At 48.7% G+C, this 23,310-nt stretch overlaps 1 protein-coding gene across 3 annotated transcripts in view; it reads left to right on the forward strand.

Annotated features, from left to right (window-relative positions):
- Nucleotides 1-23,310, forward strand: part of PPP3CA (protein phosphatase 3 catalytic subunit alpha) — a 393,218-nt gene that overhangs the window by 166,263 nt on the left and 203,645 nt on the right. For all 3 annotated transcript variants that reach the window (XM_029076559.2, XM_029076558.2, XM_029076560.1), the window contains exon 2: nucleotides 6,039-6,239. In XM_029076559.2, the coding sequence (XP_028932392.1) occupies nucleotides 6,039-6,239 (201 nt within the window). The remainder of the gene's footprint in view (nucleotides 1-6,038; nucleotides 6,240-23,310) is intronic.

The following is a 23,310-nucleotide window of genomic DNA, read 5'->3' on the forward strand; positions in this document are numbered from 1 at the left end:
CTCTTTTCCCTGAATTGCCTGGGAAATATTCTGCAGGTTATTTTCTTGTTCTCCGAATAAGTGCAACTAAACTCTACCAAGCAAACGATAAATGAATAAATCCGATAAATGCTTTGCACGTTTTTGCCCACTTTACATTTCCGACGGATGATAGCGATGGCGTGGACGTGGAATACAACCGAGTTGGTACACATGATTCCTGCCCACAAGGAACTCACAATCTACAAGAGGAGACAGGCACTAAAATAAATTAGGGAAAACACACCCTCAGTATGTATGTTTCAAAGATGAATACTTGCGCCCTTAGTCTTATCAGAACATGGGTTTTTTTATGATCGAGATGTCAGAAGTATTTTAAAATTGTTCCCTGGCACAGGCAGCAACCCCCTTTTGTTTTAATCTTCCTCCATAATTGCTATGGACGAGAAACACGAATAGGTTCAGCCGTTACTTGTTTTGGGCGGGAATGGGTCTGTTCGCTGTTATACCGAACTCTCCCAAGTGCTTAGTACGGTGCTTTGCACACGGTGAGAGCTCATTAAATAAAATGGAATGAATCACTACCAAGCAGAGGTCGTTTGGGCAAGGGAACAGCGTGGCTCAGCGGAAAGAGCATGGGCTTTGGAGTCCGAGGTCATGGGTTCAAATCCCGGCTCGGCCATTTGTCCGCTGTGTGACTTTGGGCGAGTCACTTCACTTCTCGGCGCCTCAGTGACCTCATCTGTAAAATGGGGATTAAGACTGTGAGCCCCACGTGGGACAACCTGATTCCCTTGTGTCTACCCCAGCGCTTAGAACAGTGCTCGGCACATAGTAAGCGCTTAACAAATACCAACGTTATTATTAAGGGAACGGAAACTGGATCCGGGGAGCACGAGTGAATATGCCAGTGATTAAGTGGCCTGTGATAATATCGGTCTTCAAAATAAGACCAGTTTGGCTAGGGAGGAGGGTCTTCTCCAGCATGCCTGTCATCTCGCACTTAGGCACAAGTGACTGATGAGTCAGCCGCTTTAAGTTACAACTCTGCCAAGCGCTCAGTACGGTGCTCTGCACATAGTACGCGCTCAGTAAATACTACTGAATGAACTCTGCAAAGAGAGGTGTTCCCCCTTAGAAATGCTTTCTGTAATGCTCTATATAAATATTAGCAGAAGTACTGGTTCTTTGCCCGAGTGAGGTAGACCCCGTTCTTTTCCTGGTTTTCCAGGGCTGTCTCTTTTCATTTCCTCTCTTTCCGCCTTCCTCGAAGTGGTTTCTCCCTTTCAATTTGTGTTCCTTTTCTCCTTGTGCTGTTTTGTGTTTATTTGCCTCCTTTCCCCTCCGGGGCGTCGCCTACCTCCTTGTCCCTCAGCAGCCCAGACAACCGGGAGACTGGACAATTCATTCATTCAGTCGTATTTATTGAGTGCTTACTGTGTGCAGAGCACTGTACTAAGCGCTTGGAAAGTACAGTTGTGGCCATGGATCCATCAGGTCGGATGCAGCTCCCTTTCCCTGAATTTTGGCCTGCTGACGGCTTTGCCCTACCTTGTCCCGGTCCGACTCAATCTTCCTTTCCTCCTACAGGGAGCCACATGGCTTAGGGGCGAGAGCACGGGCTTGGGCGTCAGAGGTGGTGGGTTCTAATCCCGGCTCCGCCACTTCTCTGTTGTGTGACCTTGGGCAAATCATTTCTCTGGTCTTCATTTACCTCATCTGTAAAATGGGGATTGTGACTGCGATCCCCATGTGGGACAGGTACTGGGTCCAACCCGATGACCTTGGATCTACCCCAGCACGTAGAACAGTGCTTGGCATGTAGTAAGTGCTTAACAAATACCATAATTATTATTAGTAAAACTCACAGTGTTTTTTTTCTGGTATTTGTTAAGCGCCCACTGTGCGCCAGGCACTGTACTAAGCACTGGGGTAGGTAGAAGCTAATCGGGTTGAACACAGTCCATGTCCCATGTGGGGCTCACAGTGTTCATCCTCAGACGGATGAGGTAACCGGGGCACGCAGAAGAGAAGCGGCTTGCCCGAGGTCACACGGCGGACAAGCGGTGGAGGTGGGATTAGAACCCAGATCTTTCTGACTCCCAGGCCCTTTTTCTATCCACTAGGCCACGCTCCCTCTCTAGCGGTTGTGGGCTCTGTGCCGTTGTCTTTCGTGTATGTCTTACTTCTTTCTCTCTCTTACTTGCATCTGCTCCATCCTCCCCAACACTCCCTTCCTCGAGCCCCCTCCTCCCGCCCCCGACCCAGCCTCCCCCGCACCCCTTTCCCAAAATACTCCTCTCCACGGCCCTGACACGTCAACCAGACCGAGTCAGACGTTTATGCCTTGCCCTGCCCTTAACCCTAATTCTAGCAGCCAATCAAAATGGCCCTAGGCAGCGACCCAGATGGTAATAGAACCTCCCTTATGTACACAGAAATGTGCCCTTCGAATGAAAATGATTAAAAATTCAACTAACGAAAGGGGCTCTAAATTGTACTAACTGGATTCAGTCACTCATTTCTACTAATTAATCATTAATCACCTGCAGCTGGAACAATTCTTTTAATTAGCTAGTGTCTGATCTTTATTAAAAACGGTTTGTAACTTATTTCACATTCGGAGCCACAGTGTTCCAAGCACAGTGTGTTCTGAAATCCCGTAGAAGAATCCTTGCTAGTTTCACGTCAACACACTGGGAAGAAGCGGTTTTTGGGGGTTTTTTGATGGCCATTTTGGTTATGCTGTGTAAAATGTCTTATAAACAGGGATGCACTGCTACGTTAAATGCCTTCGGCAGCGTAAGCGGAGTATGCCGTTCGCAAATGAGAAGGTCAGTCCTCTTTCCCCGGTCCAGTGAACCCGAAGACATTTTGCAAATGAAGCCCGAAGAAAGTGTGTTAATTAACTCGGTGCTAATTCCGTGAGCATGCCCACGTACGTTTTTGCTCTCAGATTCTCTATTTCAAATTACGGTTGGGCTGGAAGAGCCAGAGAACCCCCATACAACTTCAGGAATTGTTTTCTTTTGCAAAACCCAGTAGAACATGATTTATAGCAAAATAATGGGGCATCTCTCTGGCATCTGAGACCGGAGAGCTTGATTCAGTCGTATTTATTGAGCGCTGACTGTGTGCAGATAGACTCGAAGGGTACAGGAAGGTACATGGTGGACATAGGTGTGTAAGGACGTGTGTGTCTGTGGGAATAGTTTTTGGCGCTGGGTAGGAGAGGGACTGAGAACCACGGAGACAATAATAATGATTTTGGTATTTGTTAAGAATTACTATGTGCCAGGCACTGTACTAAGCACTGGAGTGGTTACAAGTAAATCAGGATGGATACAGTCCCCGTCCCACCTGGGGCTCAATCCCCGTTTTACAGATGAGGTAACTGAGGCACAGTGAAGTGACTTGCCCAAGGTCACACAGCAGACAGGCTCTTTAGAACCCGTGACCTTCTGAGTCCCAGGCCCGTGCTCTCTCCACCACCCCAAGCCGCTTCTCTGTGACGATATGGACTCGCGAAGCGAGAAGGCTGTAGACTGTAAACTCATTCCCCCGTGTCTACCGGTTCTTTTTTAGTGTATTCTCCCAAATGCTTAGTACAGGAGCTCAGCACACAGTAAGCCCTCAGGAATCAAAATGCAATTAGAGTAGATGGAGTGACTGAAGGAACTTCACAAGGTACTGCTGGTTGGGTGTAAGGCTTACCGGGATTCTGTGACTTTGGCAGACTGGCCTGAAATGGAATGTGAGTACACGCATGTGCGTGGATGTGTGAGCATATTAGCGTAAGCCTGCTTGTCAGGGACCTTCTCAGGGCCCGTGCAGGATGTTAGCGAGGCCTCCGCGCCCCTTCTCCCCCCGTTCTGCGCTTTCTAGCAAAGCAAGGCCGGTGACGTTCAGATCCCAGCCCAGGGAAATGTTATGGTACGCAACAGCAAGCAGCACCTGTTGTGTGAATCGAGCTGTGTTCCCTGCCTTTCATTCAGTCGCTCATTCACTCAATCGTATTTAACGAGCGCTTACTTTGTGCAGAGCACTGTACTAAGCTCTTGGGAAAGTGGAATGCGACAATAAACAGTGACGTTCCCTGCCCACGACGAGCTCACGGTCTAGACTGGGGGAGACGGACATCAATCCAAATAAATAAAATGACAGATATGTACAAAAGTAATTTGGGGCTGGGAGAGGGGAAGAGCAAAGGGATAAGTAAAATGACAGATCTGAACATGCGTGCTTGGGGGCTGGGAGGGGGAAGAGGAGAGGAGCAAGTCAGGGCGACGCAGAAGGGAGTGGGAGATGAAAAGTGGGGTTAGTCTGGGAAGACCTCACGGAGGAGATGTGCCTTCAATAAGGCTTTGAAGCGGGGGACTGGGGTTGTCAGATTAGAGGAGGGAAAGAGGCAGGACGTGGGCGAGGGTCGGCGGAGAGACAGGTGAGATCGAAGCTCTGCCCAGAGATTCAAAGACCCTGGGCCCTGGGAGGCAATAGCCCGTCCCGCTCCGGGAAACACATTTCATCCCTTGCAGTTCACATGATCGCTTCCTACAGGGTGGAATGATGTTTGTGACTTGCTTCACATTCATTCGTTGGTTTAACCGTACCATTGGCGCACTTATCGTGTGCAGTCCACTGTACTAAGCGCTTGGAAGACTACATTATAACAGTGAACACATTCCCTGCCCACAAGGAGCTTACAGTCCAGAGGGGGAGACAGACCCCAATATTCTCTGCCCCTGCACTGCGTAGGCTTAGCATGCGTCCTCGTGTTACGTGCCGCTTGACTTGACCATTCGAACGAGTCTCTCGCCATGCGAAAATCATCGTCGTCGCTACTGCGCGTGTCCAGTTGCTATGGCCAGGGCACAGGTCAGCTCCCAGGAGGTGAGCTTCCCCTCCGTCCCCACGGAGTGCTTTGCCCATTTCTACTTGGTGTCAGAGAGCTCATCTCAGAATCGTCTTGGGCATCCTCTTTACCCAGAAACCTGTCGTTATCCCGGGCGACTCGTCCCCCTAGAAACGGGGACCTCTCTCCCGTCAGGATCACCTTGGCGTTAATGGTTTCCTTCCCCGAAAGCGGGTGCGTGGGTGTGAGTCTAGGAAGCAGCGAGGATGAGTAAGTAAGACCAAAGAGTGAGCGATTCAGATGGGAAAGTTGAATAAGGACGTTGGAAGTATGGAAATGAGAAAATCAGGAGGGAGTCCAAAGGAGAGAGAGAAAATTGAGGGGTGTGAAGCGAAGTAATGACATTTCCGACAATTCAGCCCGATCAGCCAAGTGGGGAGAGGCAGAGTGGAAATGTAGGCAGATTTCAACTCGGGACATCCTACGATGAGTTAAGATGTTTAGCTCCAGAGAGTGAGTGCGTGCTCTTCGGGTTCTGTGCTGCTGGCAAAGAAAATCCAGTGTCCCAACATTTTCCCTTTCCCCATTTTCCCCAGTAGTTTTATTTTCTATTAAATGCCTACTGATTTCCTGCTAGATACCGGGCACATTTAAAGGCTTCTGGGTTAGACTGGGGGTTTCGACAGACCAGCGAGTAATTCTGTTTATAGCTCCTGACCTCATTTCATCTCTTCCAATCTGCAACTGGGCGAGTTGGAAAGATATAGGAGCCCATGCAAGAGGAAGACGGTAACATGAGGAGGAGAAGGAGGATGAGGAGAGGAGGAGGAGATTGTTACAAAATTTGAGGCAGGCTGTGCTGAAATGATTTTTTCCACCTGGAGCAGGTGAGATAGAAAAGAGCCACTGGACTCCTGGGTTCTCTTTCTCCACTCCCCGGGGACGTGCTAGGTCGGCAAAGCCTCACTAATCAATCGATGGATCAATCGGCGGTATCCATTGAGCTCTTTCTGTGTGCCGAGCACTGTTCTAAGCGCTTCGGAGTGTGGCCTGTACTGCGGTAGAGCTCTTGCCCCAGGACCAGAGAAAGCAGGAAACCCTCAGATAATCCCTGAGAGGGCCTGGCCGTGTGCCGCAGTGGTTCGCCAACTTCAGACGCCATTTAGAGATTCGACGGTGGAATCACCTGGTTCTCTTCTCCTTTCAGCTGTCCCGTTTCCCCCAAGTCATCGGCTCACAGCGAAGGAGGTGTTTGACAACGATGGGAAGCCTCGGGTGGACGTCTTAAAAGCCCACCTCATGAAAGAGGGGAGGCTGGAAGAGAGCGTGGCTTTGAGAATCATAACGGAGGGCGCGTCGATTCTGCGGCAGGAAAAGAATCTTCTGGACATAGACGCCCCGGTCACAGGTAAATGCCGCCGGATGAGCTCACACATGCAGAGCGGTGTGTCAGGGGCTTGAGAGCATGCAACAGTTTGGGTCCCCCCGAGGAGTTTACAAATTAGAAGCCAGGATGATTAGTGGGGAACCCGACTCATCTGAAAATTTTGCCTCGGGTCCTCGTTTCTAAGACAAGCTCAGCTCGAGAGTTTCCCTAGGGGGGCTGGCTTTTCACGATGATCGGATCCGATTTGTCTGTTGTCCCTTTGGGCTGATTGATTCATTTTGAATGCAAGCGACCACGTTAAGGCAGCAGTAAACATTCTGTTGGCTTATACAATTGACCGTCGAGCAGCGAATTTTGCTCCTCTCCCCTAGGGCCTGTGCTTTAATTGGTTAGCAGTAGATTCAGAGCAAGGGAAAAGTTCTGACCCTCGGGATTCCACCTGTTCTAGATTTCCAGGAGAGTAGCCAGATTGCTAGAAAGAATACAGGTCTCATTTCCTTCTGAGGTAGAGAAAAAATTTTCTCCGTATCTTCCTCTGCCTGAGAAAGTGTCTTAAACGTGGTTTCCAGTAACCCGTTTGCTCTCCTCAAAACGTGTATGGTTAAGGAATGATTACTGTGGCTAGAGAGACTGACTGACCCTTGAATGATAACCCGGCAGAAGCCACGTGGTCTGGCAGAACGAGCCCGGGTTTGCGATTCAGGGGACACGGTTTCTAATCCCTGCCCTACCACTTACCCCGTTGGACTACTTTCTAATAATAATTCTGGTCTGTTAAGCGCGTACTGTGTGCCAGGCACTGTACTAAGTCCCTGTCCCGCATAGGGCTCACAGTCTCGATCCCCATTTTGCAGATGAGGTGACTGAGGCCCAGAGAAGTGAAGTGACTTGCCCAAGATCACCCAGCAGACAAGCGGCGGAGCCGGGATCAGAATCCACGACGATCTGACTCCCGGGCCCGGGCCCTGTCTGCTTCGCCATGCTGTCGCTCAGTTTCCTCATCTGTAAAATGGGGAGAAACTACCGATCCGCCCTCTCTCTTTGACTGTGAGACTCATATGAGGAGTCCGATCTGATCATCTTGTGTCTGTCCCATCTCGTGGCACTTAGGAAGTGCTTAACAAGGTCCATAATTATTGGGCAGGGGATGTGTCTGCCAACCGTGTTATATTGTACTCTCCCAGATACTTAGGACGGCGGTCTGCACACAGTAAGCGCTCAGTAAATACCGTCGATGATGACGATGATGAAGATGATTAGTACTCGTAATGGTATTTATTAAGCACCTACGGTGTGCGGAGCACTGCACTAAGCACTGAGAAAGAGTTCATAGGTGGGACGAAGGCAGGGATCCTGTCCCCCAAGGGGCTCCGTTGTGGGCGGAGAATGTGGCTCTTTATTGGTATATTGTACTCTCCCAAGTGCTTAGTACAGTGCTTTGTACACAGTAAGCACCAATAAATAGGATTGAATGAATGAATGAGGACAGGAGACGGACACAGTAGGAGCAATAAAATACCACCGAAATATCAAAATGGCCTAGGGAACGAGGATAAATATGCAGTCTGGAAAAGGAATCTATCAGTCAGTTGTATTTGTGAGTCCTTATTGTGTGCGGGGCACTGTACTAAGCGCTTGGGTGAGTACAATATAACCGAGTTGGCAGGCACGTACCTTGCCCATTATGAGCTCACAGTCTAGAGGGAGCGACAGACATTAATATACATAAATAAAAGCAAAAGTCAATAGGGAGCTATACATGCACTGACATGGCACTGTGTTCTATCCAGGTAAGACGCACCTCGTTAGAACGTTCCCTAATTCCCTCACAGCGTTCTATCCGGCGGGTGTCATGAATAAAGTGGATTGTGTGGAAGAACTGGGTGGATTCCAAATATCCATCTACCCCTACTGGGTTGAACCACATGCTTTCTAGAGCTGTCATTTCTACAATCCAGAGGCGGTGTTTCACGAACCTGCCCCTCCCCTGGGAGACTGCCGGGATAAACCCCGGCTCAGCCAGCGGATATGGGGCAGGGCGAGGAATACCCCTCTCCGTGCTCATTTGGAGCAGTCCAGAGTCGGGCAGCCGGAAAGATGATGGGAACAGATCCGAGAAGTGGGAACGAGAGCTCTCGGCTCCCTTGAGCTCCAGGCCAGTGGGCTTGGGCAGATCTGTCAGCCACGGGATCTTCTCTGTGTCTTTCCAGGCTACTATCATCATGATCATCATTATTATTGTTATTATTATCGTTAATGATGTTTGTTCAGATCTTCCCATGTGGGAGGCGGGCTATTAAGCTCTGGGGTAAATAGAAACTAATCAGGTTGGACACGGTCCATGTCCCAAGTGGGGCTCCCAGTTTTAGTCTCCGTTTTACAGATGAGGTAACCGAGGCCCAGAGAAGTTAAGCGACCAGCCCAAGGTCACACAAGAGACAAGTGTCAGAATTAGACCCCACCACCTCTGACTACCAGGCCCGGGCCTTTTCCATGAGCCCGAGCTGCTTCTGTTATTATTTCCATATATATTGCAAATAATAATGGTAATAATAGTAATAAAACCTGGCAATGCAATGTTCACCTGCAAACCAGGATGAGACCCTGAGGTATTGCCAAAGATTTCATTTTTCCAGGTTTGTCAAACACAGTTGATAAAGGTTGTTTGGAGGATCGTGTCTCCTTCCATCAGAAGCCGGGGCTTTCCACTTTGGTTTCCTGCGGCTGCCCAGTTCCTCCTCCGAGCTTAGAATTTATCGTGTACTGGGGCAGAGCCACGGCAGAATGACGGCTGGTACCAAGGACCCAAAGTGGCACAAGCGGCACGCGTTGAAATGCCGGGGATCGCCCGCCCAATTAGCCCTTCTGCTTCTTCGGAGACCAGCCAGGCCAGTAGGTGCTAGTTTTCTCAAGCCCGGAGAGGAAGACAGACCCGTAGACTTTGGACCCGTCCCTTCCACAGGGATCAGATCCTGCAGTCCCTAGGAGTGGAAGGCTCAACTGGAGAGCTGGCCGTCCCAACTGGGTATGGAACGGGGCCTTGTCCCCTTGCGTAACCGGAACCTGGGCAAGACTCACCGATGCCAATTAACCCTCAGAAAGTTTCCTGAGCATGGCGTAGGAGTGAGTTCTGAGTCCCAGGGGCCAAGGGCAATATAATGATAATAATAATAGTGATATTTGTTCAGCACTTACTGTGTATCAGGCACCGTCCTAAGCGCTGGGGTGGACTGCCCAGGCCTTGAAGCAGTCTAGCTTTGACCTCTGCCCTGTCAGGGAATGTGAGTTGGCATCAAGATTCCCATTTGAAAAAGCATCCTTTTGGCGCCCACGTCGGCATGGATTGGCGGGGGCAGAGTGTGCGGAGGGCGGAAGAGCTTATGCAAAGCCACCTTTCCAGAGAAAACAAACCCCGACAGCACTCGCCTGTGATGCAGGAGGAGCTAGGAATCCGGGAGTGTCCCGACCTGTACCTCTGCCCACTAGAGAACAGATTAGTCTGTACCGAAAACGGGATACCACGTGCATCACGGGGGAGAGGAGATGGAGACCGGCGTAGAATTTACGAGCATTCCTTCCGTGTGAAAGAATCGCAGTTATGCCTCGTCAGTTTTTTTTGGAATTGCGAAGACGAGAGACTCAGATCTTGTCTTGAACTAACAAGTTTCCTTCGAACTTCTTCCTAATGATGAGGCTCTCCCCGGCCTTCTGGGTGGCTTTGCAGAATCTCCTCTGGCCAGCTCCGACTCTTAGCTAACGAGAAGTTTTGATTAAGTGGTAATGACAACTGTGAGTCTTAATTAACTGGAAATTCTTGATGACCTGGCATCACTGGGGCCAAGTCTAGGTTTCACTGTGCAGGCACCGTTTAAACCATTTGCATCTGTATTGATGGGTTCATTCTGTGGTTTGCTTAATAATAATAATGATAATAATAATAAACTTTGGAGTGTTCTGGCTCTAGGCAGCATGGCTCAAGGGAAACAGCCCGGGTTTGGGAGTCCGAGGTCGTGGGTTCTATTCCCGGCTCTGCCGCTTGCCAGCTGTGTGACTTTGGGCAAGGCACTTAACATCTCTGGGCCTCAGTTACCTCATCTGTAAAATGGGGATTAAAACTGTGAGCCCCATGTGGGACATCCTGATCAGCTTGTATCCCCCCGGCGCTTAGAACAGTGCATCGCACATATTAAGCGCTTAACAAATACCACCATTATTATAGAAAATTATGAGAATTCAGCTGCTCCTGTTTTATTGTAATCAAAGAATCAATCAGTGGTATTTATTGAGTGCTTAGTGTATTTACTGAACACTGTACTAAGCTCTTGGGAGAGTATAGTGAGTTGGTACGTGTTCCCTGCCCGCAACAGGCTTGCAGTCTAGAGAGGGAGACGGACGTGGATATAAATACATGATTTATAGCGTATAAGATGTGTAAGAGCCCGTGAAATTCCTTAGTTATTATCTCCACCTTTACGCACCCTCGTTCTCAAAATCAAAGATTGCCGTCCCACAGTCGGTCAGTTGTATTTATTGAGTGCTTACTGTGTGCAGAGCACTGTAGTAAGCTCTTGGGAGAGAACGATATAACAATAACAATCCCCCCCAACCCCCTTAAGAATGGGAGGAACATCATGGTATGGTATTCGAAAGTGTTTAGATGCTGTGTACTACTCCCGGGCAGTGGGAGAGAAGCAGCGTGGTCTAAGTATATAGAGCGTGAGGATGGGCATTAGAAGGTCCTGGGTTCTAGTCCCGGCTCCACAACCTGTCGGCTGTGTGACCTTGGGAAAATTACTTCACTTTCATTCATTCATTCAATGGTATTTATTGAGCGCTTACTATGTGCAGAGCACCGTACTAAGCGCTTGGAATGAACAAGTCGGCAACAGATAGAGACGGTCCCTGCCGTTTGACGGGCTTACGGTCTGATCGGGGGAGACGGACAGACGAGAACGATGGCGATAAATAGAGTCGAGGGGAAGAACATCTCGTAAAAACAGTGGCGACTAAATAGAATCGATAGAATCACTTCTCTGAGCCTCAGTTACCTCATCCGTAAAATTAAGATTATCCTGTGATCCCCATGTGGGACAGGGACTGTGTCCAACCCAATTAACTTGTATCTATCCCCAGCGCTTAATGCAGCTCCTGGCACACAGTAAGTACTGAACAAATACCATTTTAAGAACCAAAAGCACAGTCATGGCATTGGAAAGCATTTAGGTGTCCTGTGTTACTCCCCAGGCAGCGAGGACAGAGCCAAATTATCGCTGACAGGCTCTACAGTGGGGCTCCTTTTTAGAGTTCAGAATCAGCCCAGAGAGTTGTCCAAGGGTACCTGCTGTTAACAGGTCTTACAGGTTCCAGGAGCGATGATTGGTTTTGTTCCTGGCTCTAAAGTGGACTAGTATCCAGGCTTAGGGTCCTAGGACCTCCCTTTCAGTGGTAGAACCGTCTCCGGTCACAGATAATAATCCTAAAAAGAAGAAGAGTGATTAATGGTATTTGTTCAGCATTTACTATCAACCTGTATCAACCCTAGAGCGTAGAATAGTGCTCGACACATGGTAAGAGCTTAACGAAAACTCTAGTAATAGTAAACGCTGTGGTGGATGCAAGATTATCAGGCCTGGCACAGTCCCCGTTTCACATTCTAGACAGTGAGCCCCTTGTTGGGTAGGGATTGTCTCTATTTGTTGCCGAATCGTACATTCCAAGCGCTTAGGACAGTGCTCTGCGCACAGTAAGCGCTCAATAAATACTATTGAATGAATGAATGGGGCTCACAGCTTTAGAAGGGAGGGCGAACTGGTATTGAACTCCCAATTAACGGATGGGGAAATGGAGGCACAGAGTAGTTTAGCGGCTTGCTCGAGCTCACCCAACAGGTAAATGGCGCGGCAAGGATTAGAACCCAGGGCCTCTGATTTGTCTCAGTATGGCAGGGAAGCAGTGGGGTAGTTAACCTGAGAGGAGACCTTGAGAGGAACGTTTCTTAGTCGCAGCTGACCACCTCCCACAGTCAGGGGTGACAGGCCTACCGGAAAGGTGAATAATGTTGGTATTTGTTAAGCGCTTACTATGTGCAGAGCACTGTTCTAAGCGCCGAGCACTGTTCTAAGCGCTGAACAAACTATACCCCGGGAAAACGAGGCCTAGAGTCAGAGACTCCTGCTTCCTCCTCCAGCCTACTGAGGAGTCAGACCTACTCTGAGAGCTGGGGCCGGGCCTGTCGTAGATCAGAATCCCACAGCCTCGTGTTCCATGGATTCCCACATCCCTGACCTAGTGACCAGACCATCGAAGAGATGCGACGTGTCGCGTCTTCAGTCCCGTTCTGGCTGGGCCATCTGAACCCTCCCATCTCTATCTGTAGAGCTTTTGCGCCGAGGCCCGTCTGATACGGAAAGCGATACCTGGTCCCCTTTCATCGTTAGATCGCTCCTCGTCTAGAAGGGTTTTCCCCGGCAGGACTCCGTAACACCTTCAAGCCCTTCTTGGAGAAGAGGACTCTCTGATTGCGTAGGATCACTGAGATCTCTGTCGATGGCCACCATCAATAATATTTACCGGGGCAGATCGCTGGGGGAATATAAGTAGAAGTGAAACAGTAGACTCTGCAGAATATCAGGCCCTCTCTTTCGATTAGACTGCGGTAAGAGGCTGTGGTATTTATTCTTACTGTTTTTTTCAAGTGCTTCCTAATTCCCAGCCCCTTTCTCTAGGATAATTGATTTCCAGTTGCTTTTGGATTCCGTTACTTCAGACTGGTAATTACGTTCGGGAAGTTATTGCAAGGACATTTCTGAGGAAAAAGAAAGGGGAAAGGATTTGATGAGCGATCTTCACCTCACCAAACTGTACCCAGGACGGTGAGGATGGAGTAATGAGGTGCCTTTTGAGACCTTATTATTATTATCAACATCTGTTAAGAACGTATTGTGTGACAAGCACTGTGATAAATTCTGGGGTAGATAACTAGATTATCAGGTAGGACAGGGGCCCTGACCCACTTGGGGCTCCCAAATCGAAGCCAACTGATACAACTTCAAATCCTTACGTCATTCTTTGCTTGGGGGGCAATAATACAGCCCATCCTATTGAACTCTGGAGGGTGTCAGTAATTTCAGAGATCCTGAAGTGTTTAGAGAGTCCAGATTGTGGCTCAGATAAATGAAAAAGTAAATGAAACTGGAATTCAGCTTATTATTATTATTGCATCAAGCACTTAGGCATTAAGCACTGTTCTAAGCTCTAGAGTAGATAGTCTCTGTCTCACATGGGGCTCACAGTGTATTTTTAAAGAACAGGTATTTAATCCCCTTTTTACAGTTTGGGAAACTGAAGCCAGAGGAAGGAAAATGACTTGTCCAAGGTCACACAGCAGACAAGTGGCAGAGCTGGGATTAGAACCCAGGTCTCCTGACTCTCAGTCCCATGCTCTTGCTACTAGGCCATCTGCTTCTGCACATTCAGTAATTACCCACAGGCCCCGACCCCCGTCTCTCCCCACTCCAGTTCATACTTCACGCTGTTGCCCGGATCTTTTTTCTACAAAAACACACGGGCTGTTTCCCCGCTCCCCAAGAGCCTCCAGGGGTTGCCCATCCACCTCCACCTCAAACAGAAATTCCCTACCGTCGGCTTTAAAGCACTCAATCGCCTCGCCCCCTCCCGCCTCACCCCGTTACTCTCCTTTCATTCAATCGTATTAATACGTTCGAACGACAAACAGACACATTCCGGGCCCACAGTGAGCTTACAGTCTAGAGGACGAGTTTGCAGACTAGAGTCTTCGGTCTCTAACTCCGACCCAGCCAGCACACTTCACGCCTCTATTGCCAACCTTCTCACTAAATTCGATCTCGCCACCAACCTCTCTCCCAAGTCCTGCCTCTGGCCTGGAGCCCCCTCCCTCTTCGTATCTGACGGACAGTTACTCTCCCTGCCTTCAAAGCCTTATTGACGACGTACCTCCTCCGGGAGGCCTTCCCTAATTAAGACCTCTTTTCCTCTTCTCCCACTCCCTTCTGCCTCACCCTGTCATCCCCCCTCCCAGCTCCACAGCATTTATGTACATAGCCGTAATTTTATTTATTTATCTTCTTGTCTGTCTCTCCCTCTAGACCGTAAGCTCTGTGGGTGAGGAATCTGTCTGTTGTATCGTTATAGCGCACCCTCCCAAGCGCTGAGAACAAGTCTTCTGCACACAGTTCGCGCTCAATAATAATGTTGGTATCTGTTAAGCGCTTACTATGTGCCGAGCACTGTTCTAAGCGCTGGCGGAGATACAGGGTAATCAGGGTGTCCCACGTGAGGCTCACGGTTAATCCCCATTTTACAGATGAAGGAACTGAGGCCCAGAGAAGTGAAGTGACTTGCCCACGGTCACACAGCTGACACGTGGCAGAGCTGGGATTCGAACCCGTGACCTCTGACTCCCAAGCCCGGGCTCTTTCCACTGAGCCACGCTGCTTCTCTAAGTACGGCTGGCTGACTGACCGAATGACAGGAGGAGAACTTGATATAGGTACCAGTTGCCTAAGGTTCTTTCGATTGGATTTCAGCTTTTCCTGGGCCCCCCTGGCTGATTGTCCTACATCCAGTGGAAGGGGTTGATTTACGAGCCACAAATGGCTCGCATCTTGTGATTGGAATTGATTGGAACATCTGCCACTCCCAGAAAATTTTTCTCTCCCACTGCTGCTTGTCCTTATAGCTGGCGGGAAGAAAAGGCAGACCGGTGATTTTTATTTGCTACAGAACAGTAACCTTTATTCTCACAAGACCCCTCCAAGTCATTCTCCCCGTGATCCTCACGCCGCCGCATCCTGGCTCCTTGGACTTCGGGGGATTGTGGAAAGCGTCGTGGCCAACTGAAAAGAGCGCGGGCCCGGGAGTCAGGAGGGCCTGGATTCTAATCTCGGCTCGACCACTTGTCTGCTGTGTGACCTTGGGCAAGTCACTTCACTTCTCTGGGCCTCAGTTTCTTCATCTGTAAAATGGGGATTAAGATTGAGCCTCACGTGGGTTAGGGACTGTGTTCAACCCAATTTGCTTGCATCCAGCCCCGCGCTTAGTACGGTGCCTGACGCATAGTGAGCGCTTAACAAATGCCATCATCGTTATTATTATTACTGTGGGGCAGGGACTGCGTCCAACTCACTTGTATCTACCCCAGCGTTCAGTACAGTGCCTCCCACAGAGTAAGTGCATAGCAAATAAGAAGTATTATTGTTGGTATTATTATCCCCACCCACCCAGGATATATCCCTCCATGGTCCCCGTGGCCACACCCCTCTTGGGCAGATAGACGAGGAGGAGGAGGAAAAATGGAAGCGGATTCATCCCATCTCCTACCCCTCCCTCACCTCCAGCACCCAACGCCTTCTGCCCCTCCAAGGAGCGAGAAGAAGCTGGTGGAGAAGGAGGTCACAGCTACTTCGGGAAGGGTAGAAGCAGCCTTACCTCCCTCTTCCCCTGTTCCATATCTCTGTCACTGGGCTGGTGGCCTAATGTGGTTTAAACCGCTAAGGCGGCGAGATGCTGCTCATCTTGGAGGGATGAACTTCTCCGGACAAACAGATGTGGCTCGACGGCATAAGATCGGTGATCGCATCCGATGCAGGGCAAGGGTGGCTTCTTCCTCCGCGAGCCCTCCCCTGTTGGATACGGTTGTGTAGCTATCTGTTGCTCTTTCAAATCGGAAACAAGGAATTGGGTGACTCTTGCCCATTGGTTTGTAGCCCACCTCCACCGAATTCCCAAAACCTACCGAGAAGCAGCGAGGGCGAGGAGGAAAAATCAGTCAGTCATATTTATTGAGGGCTTACTATGTGCAGAGCACTGTACTAAGCGCTTGGGAGACTACAATATAACAGTAGACACATTCCCCACCCACAACGAGTTTACAGTCTAGAGGGGGAAGCACGCGCCTGGAATCCGGAGGACCGGCCTTCTAATCCTGTCTCTGCCACTTGTCTGCTGTGTGACCTTGGACAAGTCACTTAACTTCTCCGTACCTCCGTTTCCTCCACAACTGTAATGTAGGGATTCCAAACCTCTTCTCCCTCCTACTTAGACTGTAAGCCCTTTGAGGGACGGGGCCTCTGTCCACCCGGATTAACTCGTATCTTGACGCATTGGAAGCACTTAACAAATGCCATTAAAAAATGGATCGAAAAGAGGTTGGAATCCCAGGTGAAGCTGGAATCTCCCGTTAGGAAAGACGGATGAACCTTGGTAATGAAACCTCAGAACCGTGAACCTGCGTGGAGGTATTGATTCTAAGACTGCTGATTTGCTCGGGGCCACCAGGCACTCCCTCGTCCCTGCCTGTCGGCTTTTTTGCCGAGGCAGAGAGTGCAGGCCTTGGTTTACCAGCCCCAGGAAAATCAGGTCTTCTCTTTTCAACTGAACCGAAATCAAAAGTTATTCCCCCTGTTCCAAGTCATTGAACCTTCTGGTCTAGTGGAACGGGGTTAGACAATATCAGCAACAATCGAGAAACAGTGTGGCCCAGTGGAAAGAGTCTGGGCCTGGGAGTCAGAGGACCCGGGGTTCATTCATTCAGCCGTATTTATTGAGCGCTTACTGTGTGCAGAGCACTGTAAAAATTGCTTGGGAGAGTACAGTACACTAATAAACAGACACTTGCCCTGCTCACAATGAGCTTAGAGTCTAGATGGGGGCGGGGAGATATCTTTTCCCTCATCTGTAAAATAAGGATTATGACTGAACCACAGGTGGGACATGGACTATGTTCAACCTGATTAGCGATGCAGGATGGCGTAGTAGGTAGAGCACCGACCTGGGTGTGAGAAGGTCATGGGTTCTAATCCCGGCTCCGTCGCTTGACCGCTGCGTGACCCTGGGCAAGCCACTTTACTTCTCTGTGCTTCAGACACCTCATCCGGAAAATAAGGATTGGGACTGTGAGCCCCATAGGGGACAAGGACTGATCCCAACCCGATTTGTTTGTATCCACCCCAGCGCCTGGCATTATTATTATTATCACTACCCCAGCACTTAACACAGGGCCTGGCACATACTAGGTGCCTAACGAGCGCTGTCAAAACACAAAACAAAAAAAGAAAAAGAAAGACAGCCAACTGTTAAGCTTCTGGAGAAGCCGCTGTGTCCAGATTACGTTTGTAGAGCTTCATCGGCATCCTAAATCATGCAGGTTCGTTTTCCAATGCTGGTTTAAGTGTTAGTCACTGGTATGACCTTTATTGACTATTGCCCGTTAGGCTTTCATAATCCGAAAGAAGGAAAAGATTTGTCTGTTCAAGGGGAAGTTATCGGTTCTTATTGTAAAAGCGTGCCCCCTCCCTTAAATGTATCCACCAGACGTAGCCTGGTGATGTCTAGCGATTTGAAGTGAGCGTGTTGACCTGGTCTCCGGAACAGACTGAGCTTCTGAAATGAGTTCCAGTCATGACAGTCTGCTTGTATCACCCACCCGATTTGCACCGGTGACATAAGGGACATTTTTTGGACGCGTGCCAGCGAAAGGCTTGACGTCCTTTGAAGAGGACACCGAAATAGTCCAGCAGATCTTCCGCACAGCATGCACGACCTTCGGCGTTTGGTGTTGGCGGTGCTGATAACGCAGAGTTACGCTGCTGAATCGTGGTCTTCCCGAAGTGTTTGCTCCGAGGGATCGCCCTGTTCCTGCTGCTGTGTGACAGGTTAATCTGTCCACTGTTGTTCTTTTCCTACATCGTCTATCTCAGCCGCGGCATTTGCGAGTGCCATTCCCTGTTTCTTGAAAAGGTTTATTCTGCCCCCTTTCCTTCTGGTTGTTCCACTTTGGATTAGCCAAAGGCAGCTGTTTGGGTACGCTGTTCCTTACCGTGGGAAGCAGCGTGGCTTAGTGGAAAGAGCCCGGGCCTTAGAGTCAGAAGCCCTGGGTTCTAATCCCACCTCTGCCGCTTAGCTGCTGTGTGACCTCGGGCAAGTCACTTAGCTTCTCTGTGCTTCAGGTCCCTCATCTACAAAATGGCGATCCAGTACCTGTTCTCCCTCCTCCTTAGATTGCGAGCCCCATGTGGGGCCTGATTATCTCGTGTCTTCCCTTGCGTTTAGTACAGTGCTTGGCGCGTAGTAAATGTTTAACAAATGCAATTATTATTATTCTTGTAATTCCCTTAGCCCTACCGTCATTGGTCACAATTACACACTCCATCTGTAGTAACAGCGTCTCTCAGTGCCGATGCATTTGGGCAGTGCCTCGGTTCTAGATCCGTGCAGGAATCGGGAATCAATCGGTTGTATTTATTGAGTGCTTCGTGTGGGCAGAGCACTGTACTAAGAGCTTGGGAGAGTGCAATGGAACAGAGTTGGTAGAACCCATTCCCTGCCCTCAAGGAGTTTACAGGCTGCAGGAGGGGCTTTCAGCCTCATATAGATGATAGTTGACTCCGTTCCGAGTCAGGGTGTTATTGCGGTCCAGCAGCAACTAACATTATCATATTACGAGTTCCCCCTCCTCATCAGACTGAGAGCCCCATGCAGGACAGAGACGGTGTCCAAACTGATTATCTTAGAATAATAATAATAATGGTATTTGTTAAGTGCATACTATGTGCCAAGCACTGTTTTAAGTGCTGGGGTAGATACAAGGTTGCCCCGCCTGGGGCTCACGGTCTTCATCCCCATTTTGCAGATCAGGTAACTGAGGTGCAGAGAAGTGAAGTGACTTGCCCGAAGTCACACAGCTAAGTGGCAGAGCCGGGATTAGAACCCACGACCTCTGACTCCCAAGCCCCTGCTGTCAGTGCCCAGTACAGAGCTTGGCATGCAGTAATCGTCTAACAAATGCGATTATCATCATCGTCATCATCATCGCCTTCCAAAAATGCTTAGCAGCAGCCCAGACCTGAATGCCGATGCTAAATTCCACTATGAAGCACAGTGTTTAGCGATGATCTAATTAGTAGTGTTTTTATGTTCGTGTTATTGTATTTGTTTAAATGCCTAATCTGTGTCAAGCACTGTTCTGTGCTCTGGGGGTAGATAGAAATGAATCAGGTTGGGCACAAATTGTGTCCCACATGGGGCTCACAGTCTGAGCAGGAGGGAAGACAGGGATCAAATCCCCATTTTACAGATAGGAAACCGAGGCACAGAGAAGTTAAATGATTTGCCCAAGGTCACACAGCAGGCAGCTGCCAGACCTGGAATTAGAACTCAGATCCTCTGACTCGCAGTCCCAGGACCTTTCCACTATGTCTCACAATGTCTCACAGAAAATTGATTTAGGAAGACCAGAAAGTCCTTTGGGACATTAACCTTGTCGAAGCGGGGTACGTGTCTACCAGCACTATTTTATTGTATTCTTCCAAGCTCTGAATACGGTGCTCTGCACACAGTAAACACTCATTAAGTACCATTGATTGACTGATGGGTAGAAACAGTAATGCCAACATGGATCAAACTGTAGACCATAGGGAAGCTGCTTGGCCTGGAATTGTGTCCAACTTTCTCTTTGGGTCCAAGATCCGGACAGATCACGAACATCCCTCTGGCTCCTTGAATAACGTCATCACCGTCACGAAGAAAACCTCTCTTAAAATCAAACGTCAGAGAAGCTCACGTCTACCCACTCTGTTACATTATACTCTCCCAAGCGCCTAGTACAGTGCTACGCGCAGTAAGCACTCGATAAATATGCTAGATCGATTGACTAATGAAGCCCTGGTGGGTTGGAAATCTATCACACTGAATCGTCTAAAAAGCACTGCTTCTTCAATCGATCAAGTCCTGTTTGTGTCAGGTTAAGTAATTAAGACAGATTCTGGGATAAATCAGTCAATGGTATTTATTGAGTGCTTTCTGAGTGCAGAGCACTGGACTAAATGCTTGGGGGAGTACAATTCCATACAATTCCATACACGTGAATCAACACACCTGATCCCTACCCTCAAGCCGACAGATAAGCTGGGTTATCGTGACCCGCTTCGTCTTGCTGCCGTTCACCCTGATAAGGTCAGGTGTGTCTCAGGATTCACCGTGACGCCTTCCATCGTTTGATGTAAAGGATTTTGGCTGCCTCCGAAGGAACTTGTTCTGTCATTGAAAAACATTCCAATTCGGTTCAGGAAATTTGATGATTACGTTACTCCGTTGGAGACAGGCCGCCCGGACTTCCAACCCAAGTCCTAGAAAGTCAGGATTTCTCAGCGCTAATTGGGGAACGTACCAGGATAGGTGGGAATAATCTCGGAGACTGATTTCCCCATAGGGTTGTGAAAGGAAAGCTAACTTGCCTTGCCCTGTCAGACTGTCAAGCCCTGTGACATCTCTGGGGTCATGTATGAGCCATCTAATGGTGGTATACACTAGAGCCCTGAGACCATAATTACTTTTCCTTGTGATCCCTTTCTCCGGAATGTCTGCGTTTTGACTTCTGTCTCCTCTAGCGAGGGCAGTGGACTGTGCATTTCAGCTCTGAGTTAAGAACTTGAAGCTGACAGGCCTCATGCTACGGCCAAGTGAGGTTGGATTAATTAGTGGATTTGTGAGGAGAAATGCTATAAAAAAAAAATAAGAAAACTGCTGTAAATCTAGGGAGAATCGTTTTCAGGGCTTCAGCTCTGTCATACTTTTAAAAAAAAGAAAAATTGGATAAGCCCGCTGTGGGCTGGGAACGTGTCTGCCGACTCTCTTGCTGTCGGACTCTTCCGAGCGCTTAGTACAGTACTCTGCACGCTGTGAGTGCTCAGTAGATCCCACCGATTGATCGATTGATTAATCGTATTTAACGAGTGCTTACTGAGTTCAGGGCACTGTGACTGAGCCTGCTTTTGTGCACGTAATCGAATCGGAGCAGTTTTGTGATCATGAAAGCTGTCATTTAAGCCTTGCACTATTTCATTCAATGGTATTTATTGAGCGCTCACTGTCTACAGAACACTAATTCCTCCCCCTCTTGCTGGGTGCAGCAGACGCTTGCTATTTTGTTACCTCAGTCAGTCAAGCAGTGATATTTATTGAATGCTTGCTATGTGCAGAGTGAACACTGTTACACGGTAGAAGAAAGCCCCTTCTCTCGGGGAAGAGAAAATAGCATCGGATTGGTTTCTCCGGAAATTTTGATGGGCTCACGTGACACTTTTCTTGAAAGATTTGCTCCTAATCCAGAGGTAGTTATGGTAATGATAATATTTATTAAGTGCTTTCTGTGTGCAGAGTGCTGAGAGAGAATAGACCGAGAAGCAGCATGGCCTTGTGGAAAGAGGCCGGGCCTGGGAGTCAGAGGCCCCGAGTCCTAATCTCAACATCATGGTTTACCTGTTGCGTGACCTTTGGCAAGTCACTTCGTTTCTCTGGGCCTCAGTTTCTTCACCTGTAAAATGGGGATTCATTACCCGGTCTTCCTCCCACGTTCAGACTGTGAGCCTCACGTTGGATTGGTACGACGTCCTCCAGCCTGATCATTTTGTATCTACTCCAGGACCTAGTACAGTGCCCGGCACGGAATAAAGGCTTAACAGATGCTATCGTCATCACAATCCAGAAACGATCCTGCCCTCCACACGGAGGAAGAGGATCTCTGTTCCACTGATCTGAGGTGGACAAAAATTGAGATCATTCAAATTAGAAGAGGCCAGAGGTCTAAGGGGAGAAAACACACTCCGTGTTTGTGATGAAAACTTTGTTCTCCCACCCTCCAGCCCCCAAACACTTGTGTGCATATCTGTAATTTTATTTACTTGTATCGATGTTTGTCTCCTCCATTCTAGAATGCGAGGAACGTTGTACTTTCCCGAGCACCTAGTACAGTGTTCTACACATAGTAAGGGTTCAATAAAAACGATTGAATAAATGAATAAATGGCATTTTTATGAGTGAGAGAGTATTCCTGAAAGCTCTCAGCCTTCCCCCTGAGACCTCTGATGAATCCCAGTAACAGCGATATTTATTGAGTGCCCCTGGGTACGCTACACTGTATATGGCTCTTGGGACGTCCAGAATAAGACGGTGACGCAGTCTCGGCCCACAAGGAGCTTATTGCATATTGCAGAATAATAGTGTTTTCTATCGGTACGATGACACCGAGCATTCCACCAGTCAATCATCGGTATTTATTGAGCACGTTCTGTGTGCAGAGTCCTGTACTAAGCATTTGGGAGAGTCCAATACAGCAGAGTTGGTACACATGTTCCCTGCCCGCAAGGAGGGTACAGTCTAAAGTGGGAGACAGACATTAATATGAGCAGTCAATAAATCATATTTATTGAGCCCTGACTGTTTGCAGAACGCTAAGCACTTAGGAGAATACAATATAGCAGAGTTGAATTACAGACGTGTGCCTAAGTGCTGTAGGCCCGAGGGTGGAGTGAATGTCAAAGAGCTTATAGGAACAGATTCAGAGCATTTTTGTATTTTGGCTTCCTTTCTGATGAGGTAAGTAACTTATTTTAAAAAAAAACTACTCCAACCTCACCCTGCATTATCCCCCCCCTCTCTCTCTTTCATCTGTATCAGCCGGTATATGAAAGGTGATAGTAACTTCTGGTCGCTTCAGCCCCTACTTGATGACTCACGCCTGGACGTTTTTCTGTTTTGAAAACTGTTCTGGATTCGCCCACTTGATTTTGTCACTGATGCAAATCTGCTAATTAAGTCATCTATATCTGTAAAATTGTTAACTGATTGTAGGTGCCATCTGGTGGTACAAATTTGGTACATTTAAATTTCCTCCGGGATGTAGGCCATCGCAGCCAAACGGCTTTTACTTCTCTTCCGAATGAGCGAGGCAGTTTCCAGTTCTTCTTCCTGCATGTGGGTCATCCTAAAGGACTGTAAATTTGTACTGAATGCAAGTTGGAAACGTGTTTTATCTGAATCCCCTAGATCCCCCCCCCCACGTATCAGCATGGCGTAGTGGCTAGGAGTCTGGGAGTCAGAAGGTCGTGGGTTCTCAGCACAGTTCTACCACTTGTCTGCTGTGTGGCCTTGGGCAAGTCATTTCACTTCTCTGTGCCTCAGTTCCCTCCTCTGTAAAATGGGGATTGAGACTGTGAGCCCCATGTTGACGGGGACTGTGTCCCCAACCCAATTTGCTTGTACCCTCCCCAGCGCT

This window comes from Ornithorhynchus anatinus, chromosome 12, assembly GCF_004115215.2.
Source record: "Ornithorhynchus anatinus isolate Pmale09 chromosome 12, mOrnAna1.pri.v4, whole genome shotgun sequence".
Taxonomy (NCBI): domain Eukaryota; kingdom Metazoa; phylum Chordata; class Mammalia; order Monotremata; family Ornithorhynchidae; genus Ornithorhynchus; species Ornithorhynchus anatinus.